Genomic DNA, 17,859 nt, shown 5'->3' on the forward strand with positions numbered 1-17,859 from the left:
GAATTTGAAGTAAATCCAACTTTTTGCCTGGCAATCTGGTCCAAGCTTTCTCAACTCGGCGCCCAAATACTGTGAAACTATTCGATCTAATTTAGATGAAAGTTCTTATATATCACTATTTATTAAAAGTAGTTTTAAATGGTTTCAAAACATTTTGCTTAGCTTGCTTTACATCCTTATGAGCTTGACACACAATAGAAAATGTTCTATGTAATAACTGATTCCAATTACTTTTCTTAACTTGACCTAAATAAAGTTTTCATAATTATACAATCGGCAGTGAACTGAAAGTTTTTAGGTAACTTTCATCTTCCTGAAAATATTTATGCATCTTAAATATTTTCATATTATTCGTTAGAATTCTCATTCCCTCATATGTCGACATTTAAGAAAACTATACAGTATAAACATTAGTGTTACTAAAAACAAATGAGTATAAAATACATAGTCAGCCAAATTTATTTCTAATGATACATAATTATGTGATTGAATTTTGAAAAATGAGCCAAATAAAAACTACACACCTACAAACGTACACACACATATACAAATGACTTACCATCTATTGTCACACCCTAGACAAACAAAAAAATAACATTGGAAAATTGAGACAGTTTTTTTTAATTATTTTAAAGATTTTATCAACAAAACTGTAGAAAATAACAACAAAGCTAAATATAAAAAAGTCTTCACTATCTGTTCATTAAAATGACAACTTATTTAATTATTTTTATATATACTTGAAATCATGAGTCAATTGAAGGTAGACAACCATGAAAATCCTGGAAGCACTGGACGGCCGTTTCGTCCTACTGTAGGACACCTCAGCAGTGCGCACCCACGATCCCGCCTCGCGAGATTCTAACCCAGGACCCACCAGTCTCGCAACAGAGCACTTAACCGATAGACCACTGAGCCGGCATCCCACGGTGATAATGTCTAACTTCAACCAATCCACGAAGTTGAGCAACCATTTCACTAATGTCTTCAGTGAGTTGATATCTTACAACAGACCTGGTTGAACTCCACTGGTTACTGCTTCTCACTTAAACTCCAAGAAATACCTCATGGAGCCAGTCACTAGTGAGCATATGATAAGGGGGTTTTCTGTGGAGATTTTAAGTAATTTTTATATATGCTTGAAATCATTAGTCAATTGAATGCCGGCTCAGTGGTCTATCGTTCAAGTGCTCTGGCGCGAGACTGGTAGGTCCTGGGTTCGAATCTCGCTCGCGAGGCAGGATCGTGGATGCGCACTGATGAGGAGTCCCATAATAGGACGAAACGGCCATCCAGTGCTTCCAGGTTTTCTACGATGGTCTAGCTTCAATTGACTCATAATTTCAAGCATATATAAAAATTACTTAAAATCTCCACAGAAAACCTCCTTATTAATTTATTCAAGTTAGTATCCTTATTTGGCCTACCAGCAATAAAAATATAAACTGATTGATCGTATAAAATTAAACGATTACAAACGATGTACGATCGAAAAACATGAAAATTTATGAGGAACTAATGAATAAAAGCAAATACATTAGTAATTCAAATATTACTTATATTCAATTAAGTAGATTGTAAAGTGATAAAATCTTACCGTTAAAAGTTTTCGATTTTCATTTTTTAATAGTTTCGATATTACTGGTATAATTTCTTCAGTGTTTACAATTTCATTATCAGATGTTTCATTTTTTGGTTCTTCTTTCTTTAAGATGGAATATGAGATAAAATGTACAAATTATTTTCCACGATATGATATTGTTTTTCCCCATTTTACGTATAGTGAAAAGAAATTTTACACATAAGCTTCAAATTTCTTAAGAACAAAACTTTTTCATCTTCACTTATGACTTATCGTTAGTGTACACATTTAGAACTATTCGGAGAAACAGAGAATCTCCACAAACTAGGTTGGAAAGTCATCTGACTTATTAGGAGAAAAACACATGTTGACAAGGCAAAACTATCATAGCACTGATGTTAATTCAGAACACAATAGTGACTGAGAAATGAATAATAATCATGTCTTCAAATCATGACGTGAGTCCTGAGTAGGATGCATTGTTTCATAGTTTGGCATATCACTCAAATGCTTACATCTTCTTGAGATTTCCGAGAATCGTCTATTGGTGATCTAGTATTTTCACGATCATATCTTTCAAACCTAGTAATCATAATGAATACGTAAGCCTGCATTAGCCAAGTTTCGAACAGACAAGATTTTCAGACAACCACTCAGAAACAAAAAGATTTACTGGAAGCATTATATATAATATGTGTATATACCTACTAGTGAAGTAGAAATCTACCTTAATGTATTTCGCTGTTGTTTAGTACTTTCAAGTATTTAATAATTATCTATGTGGTAGAAGTTTATCACGAGGGTTATCTTTCTATATAAAGTGAATTATATGAAATAAACATACCATGCGTAGAAAGAATTCAATCACTGCAACCAAATGTTTGAAGATAAGACTTTGTTCTTGATCACCAGGAATCTATTAATAACGAAAATAAAATCAAGGAAGACCATATTATATTGGAAATATTATCTGCTATACTTATTTATTGATTTTACACATGAATATTGGTACAAAGGGGCACCAGATACATATGTGCCGCACAAATCAAATGAGATTTATGTGAGGGCGGTGATGCTGCCCGGGTGCCCAAACCGAAGCAGGTGGTTTTCTTAGGGGACCACACCCGGAGCCTTTTACCCAAAGATCTGATCCACAAGGCAGTGGAGTATCGTGAGAAGATGCAGTCCCATGGTAGCCGGTGACTAAAAATTGGTTCATACGCTATTTGTTCCCTCGGGATGCTGGAGCCCATGTGCACCATTGGAATCAGTGTTTTCCAACTCCCCTAGGTGAACTTTCCGTGTCCACCGACCCGGTTAAAGCGCCGGACATTCGCTTCTCTTCCTCTCAATTTCGTAAACAACGCCCCTACCACGAGAAGGCAGTGAGTAGGACTTCCCTGGCAGAGGCTATATACGCGTGGCCATGTCAGAATATTTCGAGAGGGAGAGCGAACTTTCCCCACTCTCGGCCATACCAGGGCATTTGGGGGCATCTAGTATATAATCGTATGATTAATATTATTATTATTATTATTGTTATTACTATATCTGGTATATAATAATCATACGAAAAAAAATATTTACCTTTATACCATTTTAATAAAATCACTGTTGGTTCAACAAGTTGGTAAATTCAGGTAATACAGGATACATTTTTAATTAACAGTATAATAGACTATATCATATAATGATATACTGGACAACTGTCGAAATTCATCAAGGAATCAGTTATTAAGAAATTAGCCGTCAGTGAGACTATTTTGTTAAAAAGAAATGAACAGAACCGTCATCCACTCTTATTTCAAGAGATTGTATCGAAGGGGAGAACACTTATAGTAACAATTTAATTTTCCATCAGCTACTTTCTAGTTCCCCACGGTATTCAACAAACCCAAGTAGGAAATGAACACAAGTACTATAACTCTCAATGATGTTTAAGAGGCTATACATAATTTGAGGTGAGGGAGAGTAGCGATATCTGAGTGTTATAAACAATAAAGAGAGGATACTGATTATAACAGTCCTTTCACTTCTTACACGTATGTGGGACGTTAATTTACCTTAGACGAATATCTACACTAGATTCCCACCCAGTGTCTATTCTACAGGACTTCAACACAACTCAGATCAAGAACACGAGATTAGCCTGACTATAACGTCAATATATTTCCACACCAAAATCCGACACAAGAGACAGTCAATCAATAAGTGTCCATCAACAAGGAACAGTTCAAGGAAACAGTTAATACATAATAAGGATAGGGGAATATATATAACACATATAACACCTGTCATCCTATCTAATGTCTGACTCATCAAGACAACCAAACATTGTCATTCTCGCCCACACATCACTGAGAGATCGACTCCAGAAGTCCTCAAGAAGTGCTCCACTTCTAGAAGCTAAATTGGCTTGGATATTAGTTAGAGTTCAGAAACTGAACAAGATCCCGAAGGGTTGATTTCAATAGCTGATCGCCCCAGTCTATAAAGACAAAACCCTAGACGAATCAGTTTGACTAAAATATTAGCTAGCGTGTAAGCTTCTGTATTCATCCAACGCTTAGCAAACTTGCTGACTTCACATTTGAACGTAGATAGATATAATAAATGTTCACTCTTCGTTAGGTTCTGAATCATAAACATAATTACCGACTTCCGATAATAATGATACTTCTAGACTTGAAAATAACATCCAACTTTCTAAACCAATAGTTTTGTGGTAATGTTTGTCATTCAGAGAGCTCATTACTCACACACTGACGGTCAAGTCGAAGCTTAAGGTAAACTGTCTTCTAACTTTGCAACTTAAAATGACTTTTATCAATCCTGACCATTACCCCCATTTGTATTTAATTTCCTCATAGATGTTCGAAAAATTGTGGTTCCTTATTTAACTCTTCAAGGGTTGATCTCATATCATGAGACTCAGAATATGCAGATGATATGATCTACTTTTGTAAAAGATTTGTATACTCATATAATGCTTGTCGCAGACTTTTATCTTTAAAATCTTTTTTTACCTTGGATTATTAATAGTTAAACAAAAGTTCATCTATTGGATTCAAATTTATTGTAATCGTTGAATCTGTATCGGAGTTTTCATTTTATAAATTATCAAACATCAAAAACTGTCTCGTTAGATACTGTTTATTGTTAAATATAAAATGAAATAATGAAGCTGACATGACCAATTGAATTAATACTCTTACAATAAGTGGATTATTTACAGTTGATTAATTAACGGGTAGTAATCAATACCATAAAATATCAGGTTTGTGCAGATCGAACTCTGTCGATCAAGTTTGAATGTAGTCATTAGTCTAAGTGACTTGACATCGCGTGCATTATAATGAGATGTAAATTGATAGATGGAGGTGGTCGACAGAAAACCTTGGACTTAGATTTCGTGCTATTTGACACTCATCAGTAAGGTATACCTCTAATCATTAGGGAACTGCTGTTACCTGGCGGATACGTCTCATTTCTGCAGAAGATCAGTTGCGGCCCGGATGGTTCAGTGGTAACATATCTGACTGTGAAGCTGGATGACACGGGATCGAGTGCGCCGAGAAACAGTGGTCTCCTCAGGTTAACAGGTACATCCATATTAACGAGTGTCAAGTAACATAAAAGTTAGGTTCAGGGTTTCTTGTCGACTACTTCCAACAACCCCCTCACAGTAAATAGATTATATTAAGCAATAAATAATTGTTCTCCATTCTGTAGAAATATCACATGATAAGACCTCAGATGTGACTGATAACAGTTCGATATTAATATTTAATAAATATTTTGGTAACCAATTTCTAATCTATAATAATTAAATAAGTTACAATAATTAGTCCAACAAACTGATGATGATGATTTATACCACGTTACAGGATAAATTAAACATTGTCTGTAATCAAGAATAATTACTTCATCAGCTTGCACTATAAACTGTCGGTTTGTGAAATAAAACGTGTATTCTGAGAATAAATTGCATTTGCATACTTCTTTTAGCTTCGATTGTAAACAAGAAACAAAATGAACGTAAAGAGTTTTAAAAGAATATTATCAGCATAAATTTCCAATAAGTATTTAACAAGGAGTTAGTTAACTAACTAGACTTACCGTTACTAATTTACCTCGTTCATCATAATACCTTATAACAGGTAATGTACAATGTTTAAAGAATGATATACGTTGTAATACAACAGCATCTTCATCTTCAGCACGTTTTAAACGTTCATATCGTTGATGTAATCGATCAATTAATGTTGTCTCTTCACAGTCTAATAAAATGACTAAGTCTACGCCACCGATCTTTAATAGAAAGCAAAATGTAAATAGTAAGTGAGGTTATTATTAAAAAAAGAGATAATTTAAACATATCTAAAGAGAAAACATTGTGAAAGTAAGACTGTCTTTATTTAGTGTCATTCAACTATATACAATGTGGAACCTGGTAGGGTTGTGCATTGATATGCAAAGACAGGCGAATTGATGAAACACTTCCTAGGGCAGTAGAATTAGTCATATCAGCAGTAGTCGAAAAGATTAGAATAAACGAACTTGTGGGATAGGGAAATGTAAAGGATCATTTTGGAACTAAGTAATTAAAGGAAGACAAAGTGAGAATGTACCTGCTCCGTAGTCATTCAACGTCTTTAACAATTGGATATGGTAAGTGTGAAGACCACAGGTAATTCGTATCTAAAACATCGCTCAGTTCAACTATCAATGACTTAATTGCTTGATACCATGCCTGGGTTCGCAGTTCTCAATATTACTCCAGAAATTGTCGTATACCGAGATAAATGGTGATTGCACATACGTAACACATGTCCCAACCATCACTATCTCATTAAACAATTTATCATCCTTACCCAGTACCCTGAAACTAACCACAGTATTACTCACCCGATGGTTCGAATAAATGCGAGAAATGCCTTGAAGGTATCTGTGAAAAAATAATGGTAACCGACAAATATCTTTTATTTTCAAAAGCCACGTTTCACAGCCAAAAAGCAGTACAAAGCAAACTTCTTTGCAGTATGCTCATCCTTGTGTTGAAATAATATCAGTTCACAAGAAACGCAAGTTGGAAGCGTGTATATAATAGAGAATTAGTGAAGTTTTATTTATATCTAATTACTGTAACTGAAGATAAATTCAATTTCTACCATAAATTAGGATTTCATCATCATAAATAGGTCATTATGATTAACAAGGTAAATGACCGATAGCTGAATCATGAAAAATATCTGTAAAACAGACCAGTTTAAAACAATACAATAATTATTGCTTTAATTTGATCTATATATTTTGAGTTTTGGCAATATGCATATCAAATACATACTTGTCCTAAAGAAAATCAACCGGACTTACCTAGTTATCAAGTAATGAGTCCTTAATAAACAATTATTTCCTATTTACCTAAATAAAAATTTGTTATTGAGTGAATTTAGGACCAGTCAAGTTTACAACCTGAACTGATATAGAGTTTAATACATTTCTTATGTGATCATTTTCAGTTCTGGTTATCAATGAGGAGAAGTTACAAATTCCTATTTATATCTTTATACCCGCTGAACAAGTCAGAAGCTAATTGGACTCATTATTTCAGTGGATAGCTTGATGTCATTTGAAACGAAAGGTATTGCGTTCAAGTCTCAGTATAAATAAGAACACTGAAATGTAAGTAGATCCAGCTGATGAGTCCGAATTAAAACGAAACGAGTGTTTTGAGTTCCACAACTGGAGACTCATATTACAAATTAATTACACCTTCACTTAACTGACTTTATATTTCGGTAATGTCTACTTTTCAATTGATGAGTATAACAGTAGACCACTATTTGTCTGAAGTTAACATTTCGACCCATTCTATTACGAGATTAAGTTCTTTAGTTTGGTTTTAAGTGAGGACATACATGCACACTGTTGAAGAATTTTAAGATGAGCCAAAGGTGTAAAGTTCTAAATTTTTCTTGGATCCCCTATTAATTTGAATACTTTTTAATAATACAGTAATTGTCAGACCATTAGTAAGTGAATATAATTTTGTTACATGCCAACTTCTTAAATCATCGACATTTTTGTCATTTTAGATAAATGAGACTTTTATATCGATCATTCTGATGAATTGTCAATCAGTTGAAAACAATCTACTTCGTCTCAGACATATTTATATGTATTCATATCATGCTATCATAATTTCAATATGCTTCATAACAAAAGTTTTGATTGTTAATTAGAATCAAAGGTGCTAGGTGATTCATCGTATTGCATGAAAAAAATTACATAACTGTATGTATGTTCTATTCAAACACATAAATATTGGTACAAGTGGGCACCAGATATATATGAGCCACACAAACCTCATTTGATTTATGCGAGGTCTGCGATACTACCTAGGTGCCCAAACTGAAGCAGGTGTGTGGTTTACCTAAACTCTTCAACCTAATTACAAGTACTTGGGATGAGGTTTAGCAGCTGATTAGTAACATTTAACCTTTTTTATATGTGGACTTCATACTTTTATACATTTTAGTCTGAAGACATATCATCTTCTTTTAAAAACGTCAACTGATATCTTAATTAGTAAGATTGGTAATATCAATATAATTAGATGATCTCCACAAACTTTATCATGTGGTCTATAGTGTGAGTAATTTCGAGAGTTCATTTCGTAATTCTAGTGAGAAGTAGTGAGCAGTGGAGTTCAAAAGTTGTGGGATGTAAGGCGGTTTCTTATCAAAGACAATTAAATATGGTGGCACAATATTGTGGACTGATTAGACATGCATGACATTGCATTCTGGTTAACTGGTTAATGGATTATTCGTTCTTAGGCGGACTGAAATCCCTAGGTTTAATCCTTAGTGATGATGACCATGGGTACATATTGATAGAGAATCTAATACTAAGATGAGGTAGTTGTTTAGCGCTTCTTGGTTTTCAGTAGATATCTGGGGTTGATCCATAAAACCAGTAAAAACTAGCACGCTTTTGTGATCGTTATTCTGATGCTAGTAAACTTACTGTTGGTGTGAGAGGCAATTTAACGTGAGTAGATCAATCGAAGAACGTATTATACACAATAACACTTTAAAAATGATAATCGTGTACCAGTAAAGAGAGAGGAAACTAGACGTTATCAAAGAGCTTATACCTTTGAAGAATAAATCATGAAATTAGTAAATATCACTGTAAATCTCATTCAAAAATTCTAAGATAAAACTCGACCAATAAGAAGAAAAGTTAATTATATACGGAGATTTATAATAGATAACACGGTTAACTTGGCTCATAAAAGGTAAAGATTTTAAAAGATTGTTACGTTTATGTCAGGTTATTAACTTTTGGACATAACGGATGTTTACGGATGGTTTACTTTTCACCAACTGATGTTCTTCAAATATCTCACTGATAAGTGTAGAGACTTGAATGTTTTACAACATCAGAAAAGTATTATGAATGAGGAATAATAAAACAATAAATTTGATCAAATGAATTACCAGTGATTCTAATTGCTAATATCTACTTCAACAATTAATTCTAATATTAAACAATTTCACAGATATTTGAGCCATATCATTTAATTGTGAATGGTTCAATATGTTCTAAACAATGCTAACCATATCTATATTCCTACTTTGCATAGACAATCGAATTTTATGGTTTAAACTATGTAAACTATTGGATATCGGTTAAATGCTTTAAAGGTCAAGCGCTAACCAAAAGACTTAAATGTCGTGGATTAGCTATCCAGTGGGATGGTATTTAGTATCAATACATGTTAACATTAAAGCGTATGACAAAAAATGACAAAGTATTAACATTTCTAATCTTTGAAAAAGAGGCCTTCTGCACACTGTAAAAATGGTAGGTAAGTTTTTTGAAATTGAATCTGGACGAGTAAGGCTGAATATTAACCAGTCTTGTCTGACTGATCACATATTCCCCAGAAAATTAGATAAGAATTTACACTCTAGCAAATTACGATGAAATGTATCAAAACTTGGCCAATTTACCGAATGAAATATGGTAAATTGGACTCCATAGCCATATATCTTTTAAATTAACCGATAGTTCTCTGAAATGATGGAAATTATTTACAGCTACGATGTGCGGGCGGGGATAATAATGATTGGTTGGTTGCTTAGTCAGACCAGTAGATAATCTGACAGGTACTATATGAGTTATATATTCTCTTACCCTTATTATTACCGTGATTGTTGTCAGTTTTTGGTGTGGAAATATATTTACGTCCTAGTAAAGCAAATCACGTGTTTTTGATCTGAGTTTTGTTGAAGTCCTGTAGAATAGACACCAGGAGGGAATCCAGTGTAAATATTCGTCTAAGGCAAACTAACATCCCCTTCGTGTAGACGTGGAAAACTAAGCGTTATAACATGCTAAGGGGAATGAACTTCGTCATGCTTTGATCTATGAACTAGGTGATTTGGCTCCAGATCTTTCATGAAGTAGGAGCAGACGAGATTTTTAAAAATGACAATGAGAGCTTTGGTATTACATCATATAGAAACAGTTTTCTATCACATTTTACCTACCCTGGTAATATTAATTCTGAATTTATTATCCGAAATGGTATCATCTGTGTTGTTTATGTTTCCCTGTTTGTCTAGTTTGGTTACTTTCTTTTTATATAAATATCCTAACAAAATAATTTGTGGTTCGACAGTTTGGAATATATATTCCACTAATATACATCACATAGTCCCGATAAATTTTGTTTTATAATCCCATTATTGGAATTTATCAAAAAGATTAACTGTTTAAGAGTATTCAACTAATAATATGAGTTTATTAATATAACTTAGTCAATAAATAATTCATCGAAACAGAAAATGAAACTACTTACACATTGATTGAATGTATTTAGTTGACCTTCATGACATGGGAATCCTTCAATGATAACAGCTCTACTATTACCAGCCAAATTACTGGACTCTAGACGGATTACTTCAGATTGCACGTCCTTTCATGTAAAAAAAAGATGATAAGCAAACAACTAACAAGTGTGCTACTCCGAGATGTCAGGAAATCAATAAAATACACTGGCTGTTAGAACAAACAAGATATTTCTAGAAAAATGCGAAATTTATGGGTTGATACACCACACTGTTAAAAACGAATGGATATGTGAAAGAAATTGCTTTTTTTTCCAACTGCATTTAAAATGATGCAAACGCTCTCACCCTAAGATTTTTCTCGTATTTTTCTGAGATCCTACAATCCTACCTATTTCTAACACAATGATAGGTCTGTAGAACATTCGGAGACCTGGACGTATATAAGTAATTTATACATGGTTAAACAAATGACAAATAATATTTTTATGGCTGTGTTTAAGAAAATTAACAATTACGTGGTAGATTTGAACTCCAGCCCATCTATGCTTTGTTTTAAGGTAACCAGCTATCGTAATAAAAATACCACTCAAAGCTCAGTACAAAAGCACTTTTACAAAATATGAAAATCATAGATTTAATACATTATTTCCACATCCTCCTTGAGCTGTCCATTACATATTTAATGATTACTGCAACTACGTTGTTATTCTGACTTCTCTGTTACGCTTCCTCTTCTCTTTAATTCAATGTTCTGCTGGCATGCATTCCACTTTCAAGTGCTGCTACATACTACTTAAATCTGTCAGCTTACGTAGAGTACACCACACAATGACAAAGTAAAATTACTAACTAGCTATTCATTTCAGATTCGAAACTGTTCTCCACGTATTAAATAGTGTCCACGATTTTTAGATGTTTGCAACTTTACTAAAGATCAAGCAAATGGATTAGAAATCCAATAGTATACAAAATATGGAAGTGAAAATAGTTGATAAACGCTTCTTCGTTTTTGAGTGGTTGGTCATCACCACCTAATGTCAATTTGTGATGGAAATACTCTAATTTTACACAAAACCGTCAGAATGGAAAGTTGTAAAATGTAAGCAACAAAAACGGAGCACATCAAAAACCTACCCAGTATTCTGGAATGAGCCTATCCTAAATTTTGAAAAATAATCAAATAAGACAGTTAGGATATGATAAACGTTTTTTGGAATCATAAGAATCATTTATATAAAAGCACAGAAAAAAATCAGTCGTTCAGTTACACTCCGTTGTCCATTTACAGTCAATCCCATCTAGCTACAGATGACAGACTAATTTAGATTTCTCAGTAGTTGTGTGGTCAAATCAAACGGATCTTAAACAAGCATGATATAAGAGTGTATTTTAGAACATGTGACACTATAAGATCGTCATTGGTGAAGGTTAAGGGTAGGTTACCAAAGGAAGAACATCAAAATATTGTCTATGAGATCAATTGTCATGATTGTAATGCGGCTTATATTGGAGAAACATCCAGACAATTGAAGGTAAGGTTGAAGGAACACAAGCAATGTTTAAAAAATGTTCCCAAAACTTCGGTTGACTTAAGGAAACTTGAGAATAAGTCTGCAATAGCGTTACATGCGTTGGAAACGGGACACATGATTAATTTTGAAGGGGCCAAAATACTTCAGAAAGGTTTCAACACTCATAAAAAAAGATTGACAGCAGAAGCACTGTATATATGGGCGAATAAGAACAGCATAAACAGAAAGGATGGTATTCAGCTAGCTACCATTTGGCAAATATTCATCAACAAGTAATTTGACCTTTTCTTTTATTCAACCTGTTTACTTCACATGAATCGTTATTATGACTGAAATCAATATGAATTATGTTTAGCATTACAATTATGTACTTGATGATTCTCATTATATTTGCAATTTCGATGATTCAGAAAAAACTTTTCAACCTTCATTTTTGCACTTTTATTCTTATTTTTACTTCACATAGAAACACTGAATATCATTCATTAATAACTCATCTTACACACACATACATACACACAATTTATGTAGTCTCCTTTAATTCACATCGTTGGACTTTTCACTTGATTCTCATTCAACTGACTCATATTATCCTGTTTACAAAACATTCGACATCCAAATATTATTGGATTAAAAAGTAGTAGAGATTTTGATATGATTGTTAAAAAAACACTATATATTTCTTTGATGATTTTGATTATTTCCCTGAAGAAGTCCAGACAAGTTAGCTAGACGAAACGTTGGAATTATTTATAGTTCAATCGCTGAGACTATTTCAAATATAATTTTTTCACATATAATGTATTTAATAATAAGTTTCATTGAAACATTTCTCCAATGCGTTGTAAGACTACTGAATAAGTGGAATTGAAAATTAAGAGTTTTGGTTGATCAAGGTAAATTATTAAGTCATGTTATGAAACTCGGCTGACTAAATTGAATTACTCTTAGTCAAATATATCTTACCATAACAGGGTATACTTTTACATTATATATTTCTTAACGAACGATTTAAATAAGGTAATGATGAGAGAAAGTTTTTAACTAATAAATTTCAGTTTTAGAAACGAGCAACATTGAAGCCATTGTATACAATGGTTTCAAATTTCCCTGTATTGATAAGAAATAATTCGATTTAATGTAAGGACTGTTCTTTGTTAGGCAACCAGTAAGCACTGATCTCGAATGAGCCTTTTTAAGGAGTCCTACACTAAGATTAAATAGTCTCCCAGCGTTTCCAGGTTTTCTATGGTTTTGTGAATTAGATAGATTCGTGGTACTAATAAAATGGAAATATATATCGTAGTTGCAAAGTTGTTCATAAATATTTACGGATAAACATAAGATGCAGCTAATCACTACTTAAAAAACGTTTTCTAGATATTTTCTGAATATTCACATGTTAAATCCGTATACAACAGCAGTTCTGTTACAGTTTTACTGAAAATTCTTTATTGTAATCCAATATATGATATTTAATTAACCAAGTATTATTATTAGTAATAGTATTATTGTTATTATTATTTAGACTAAATTATAAACATACTTTTTTCAACGGTGGATCACTAGAATGTACTCGACGTGCAATGACATCCCAATCTTTAGTATCATTTTCATTGATAAAATCCAAAACATTTTTCCTCAAAAAGTCAGTAACATTGAAATATGCTAAACCAGAAAATTTTTCACATAAACTTAATGCTTGTTCTGTTCGTCCAGAGCCTGGACCACCTGAAACAAAAAGAATTCGAAATGTACAATGGGTCTTTTATATAGAATACTTTTCTTTTAAACTCTTCACGTTTTACAACTCTTGCGCTCTCTCTCTCTCGAAGTGGTAATGAGACTACAATAACCCTTATTAACTAATGAATTATATTTTGTGATACTGTTACAGTTGAAAAATTAAAGAACCACAAGTTAGTATACCTGAGTTTACGTTAAAAAGTTATTGAATTATTTCAACAAGTAATCTTCAGAAGGGGTTTTGTGGAGATTTCAGTATTTTCATAGTTGAATTCACGAGTCAATTGAAGCTAGACCACCATGGAAAACATGGAAGCACTGGACGGCCAACTCGTCCTATTATGGGACTCCTCAGCAGTACGCATCCACGGTACCGCCTCGCGAGATTCGAACGCAGGACCTACCAGTCTCACGCCAGAGCACTTAACCAATAGACCACTGATGAACGGTTGCTCGAATTTCGTGGATCGGTTGAAGTTAGACATTAACACCATTGGGTGCCGGCTCAGTCGTCTATCGGTCAAGTGCTCTGGCGCGAGACTGATAGGTCCTGGATTCGAATCTCGCGAGTGCGGGATCGTGGATGCGCACTGCTGAGGAATCCCATAATAGAGCGAAACAGCCGTCCAGTGCTTCCATGTTTTCCATGATGGTCTAGCTTCAATTGACTCATGATTTCAACCATGAAAATAATCTTCACGTCAACGTGTATGTTTCTCATTAAAAATTCATTGATAAAAAGCATTGGTAATGTCACTTTTATTTTTACCTTTTTTATAAAGGCTATAAATACTTGATAAAAACAATACTAAACTGTTTGTATATTCATTAGTAAGTAAACGTAATGAATTTAGTGTAAAATTAATTTTGTAATCATTTCAAAAAATATCTGCGTATTACAAAAATGCCTTATATACAACCTGTCTTTTATATACTACCACCACTAAATTAACTACTTCTATGAATCCGGTGTTCATCTTGTTGTGCTAACGAAGTATGGCAACTTGGACGGATGCATAAATGTGCCTGGTCCTACGTTGTAGCTGACTGACTGACTGACTATTATTTAATACAATCATTGAATGTCATGAATAATTCTAAGAGTTAGTTTTAAAAACATGTGATCATGAAACTATTTCTTAAGGATTTACATTGCCAAAGAAAATTTGCATCAAAATGAACAAACATATATTTCATATATTGGTATATGTATAGTAATATCAGCTCACCTGTACTAAACAAACAATTTAACATCAAGCCAAAATGTCTGACATACTGTATACAGGTATCAGCTTAATGTTACTTGTTAAAAGAAGCTCATCTTATTTATCCTACAGTAAAGCTTCAAAGTTACCATACTATGTTTATGATCGATTTGGTCGTGAATGTTATAAACGAATCCTTACATCATCACCACAAATAAACTAAAGTACAATACAAAACTATATATATATATATATATATATATATATATATATATATATATATATATATGAAAGTGAGAGTGATTGTCGCCATGCGGAGCAACACAATTTGACCACAGAAAAAATTGTTGATGAAGAGCATTATGTTGGAAAAAGCTGAAAGAATTTGTAGTATATTTGGTATGTGATTAGTATTGATGGTAATATTTGCCTCAAACCCAGTACCATTCACTTTAAACGTCAATATGCCGTAAACGAATCAATTGTAATAGTAGTGTTGGGAAAACCCAACTTCTCTAAATATTCAACAAAATCTAGTTACAACAAAATTTCTGCAAACGAAATTTTAAGATTTTAAAACTATTTGGTTAAATTTGAATTCAGTAGTTTTAAAATCACATTTTTATTGAATATTTTTTTTTCAGAAATACCTTTAAAACTACTGTGAATATTTATACAATTCATTGTTTACAGATGCAATCAACTTTCCGATTATTCTCAATGTAAGACTGGGATGGAGTGGATTTCGGGGGAATATTGTAGTCACTTGTTTTAAAAGTTTCGTGTTGTTATTACATATCGATTAGATAGAATAGCTTGATTGTTACACAACATGTAAGAGGCTTAAAATTATTTAGTTTGAGTATGATTATTTGTGGAGATTGTAGTATTTTCATAGTTGAGTTCACGAGTCGATTTATTCTGGATCATCATTGAAAACCTTAAAGCACTGGACGGCCGTTTCATCCTAGTTTAATGGTCCGGTATTTGACTCCAGTTAGAACGTATTGAGAAAACAGTTAGATAGATAATAAGAGCAAATATCACCAACACAGTCAAGGAACTTTTAAATTCAGAAATAATAATCTTTGATTTAAATAATTCCATGGCATTTCAAATTTACTGGAATAGAAATACCTTAATGGAAATTATATGATTTTAAAGATAGCTTACAATAAAGACTGACCTTAGCTAGACAACAATTAAAAACCATGGAAAGAATAGTAGTTGCTTCTTTTTCTAATGTATGTAGAAAATAACTAAAGTTAGAAATATGAACTACTACTACTACTGAATGCTAACTCGATGGATCTAATGAAACTTAATTATCTGACTCGGGTGATTTAACCATGAAGTTTTCATAGCCTTTGTAAACAACAAAATTAACACAAACTTCGGGTAGAAGTGAACTATTTGAATTTCCACACAACTGACTATTAGCTTATCCGATTGACTTGTAACTTGATTAAATTGTATTAACAGTTATTCCAATCGTTATCTGCTCATTTATTTTGATTACTTTTTCCAGACTTGATTTCAACTTTATAACTACTCATAAATTTTTAAAATAGTTCGTAAATTGAGTCTATTTTAATGTGTTAAATAGTTGATGATTGCTCTGAGTTTCATGCTCCCAGAAGTTTTCTGACATTCTTTCTGTTACCTGCGTTTAGGATTTCAGCATTTCCTCGGTTGAATGTGTTCATAAATGTCTAAACTACGTTGTCATTCAAATCGCTTTCTGTTTTCCCCCTTTATTCTTCAATTCGATCTTGTTTTGGCAGGCATTCAAATTCCGATTGCTGCTACATACTACTCATATCTTTCAACTTAAGGAGCATACACCACACTATGACTTATGCTTTTCGCAATCTTTATCCATGAATTTTCTGAAATTTACCATTGTAATTTTTCATCTGAGATATAGATAATCCCATGTATAATTGCCTTTTGTTCAAAATTTTTATGGTTACTATATGTATTGGTAATGAAAATATTCATCGCCTTCTAGATGCCAATTGAACGAACATGTATTTTATGTACACTTACCTAATAATAAAATTATTGGACAATTATAAATACCACTCATTCGACCATTGTCAGAGAATACTGGTACAATTCTTGGAATACTACTTATACTCGGTCTGCTTCCACGCCCCCTCGTTCCATGATTTATTGGGATAAGCAGATTATCAGATTATCAGGCGAAGCATTTGATGTATGATGTACTTCTGAATCTGTATATCGTAAACATAAAATCACTCATAAAAGACATTTTTGCAATTATATATATATATATATATATATATATATATATATTCACAGATAAACGAACTATAAGTTACCAGAAAACACGTAGTTATCGGGAGGTTAGAAGCTGTGTCATTCTACTTATTGAGTTAGTTGTCGCATGCCAACAGGATTTATGCTTACAGTCGTAACAGTCGTAAGGTAACTGATGTTTATCATAGGGTTTTAAACCGTGTCACAGTCTGAGACATTATTACCGAGGTAATAAATAACAGTGGATATATATATGTATATATGTTTATTGCAAACTACTGGTTGTGATGAACTGTGGAAATAATACTCTACAAGCATTCATGTGACTATGTAAATCTAAGTGTGTAACATTGCTTACCGTGATATTCACCTTTTCGTTGGATGCATTGAAATGAAAACTTTTATCTTGGCTAACTGGCCTGTTCAAAACATTAAAAACTACCAATTTCAAGAATTTATTATCAAAAGAAGACATAATTAATACACTGACGACTAGGTTTACAATTAAGCTGTTTGCTTCAGAATAACTTCATCCAGAACTTTATTAAACGCTTATTTAATATGCATTTTAAGATTTGATAGTAATCATGTAGACTAATATCTCTGTTTTTATTTGGAATAAATAGTTCCCTAGACTAACTCGG

At 32.9% G+C, this 17,859-nt stretch overlaps 1 protein-coding gene across 1 annotated transcript in view; it reads right to left on the reverse strand.

The window, feature by feature from the left end:
- Positions 1 to 17,859, reverse strand: part of Smp_194530 (hypothetical protein) — a gene marked incomplete at both ends in the record, with an annotated part of 52,625 nt that overhangs the window by 16,122 nt on the left and 18,644 nt on the right. The window contains 7 exons of the mRNA XM_018795466.1: positions 560 to 575; positions 1,598 to 1,705; positions 2,427 to 2,498; positions 5,702 to 5,893; positions 10,458 to 10,574; positions 13,528 to 13,712; positions 16,982 to 17,128. Of these exons, the coding sequence (XP_018649776.1) occupies positions 560 to 575; positions 1,598 to 1,705; positions 2,427 to 2,498; positions 5,702 to 5,893; positions 10,458 to 10,574; positions 13,528 to 13,712; positions 16,982 to 17,128 (837 nt within the window). The remainder of the gene's footprint in view (positions 1 to 559; positions 576 to 1,597; positions 1,706 to 2,426; positions 2,499 to 5,701; positions 5,894 to 10,457; positions 10,575 to 13,527; positions 13,713 to 16,981; positions 17,129 to 17,859) is intronic.

This window comes from Schistosoma mansoni, chromosome 2, assembly GCF_000237925.1.
Source record: "Schistosoma mansoni strain Puerto Rico chromosome 2, complete genome".
Taxonomy (NCBI): domain Eukaryota; kingdom Metazoa; phylum Platyhelminthes; class Trematoda; order Strigeidida; family Schistosomatidae; genus Schistosoma; species Schistosoma mansoni.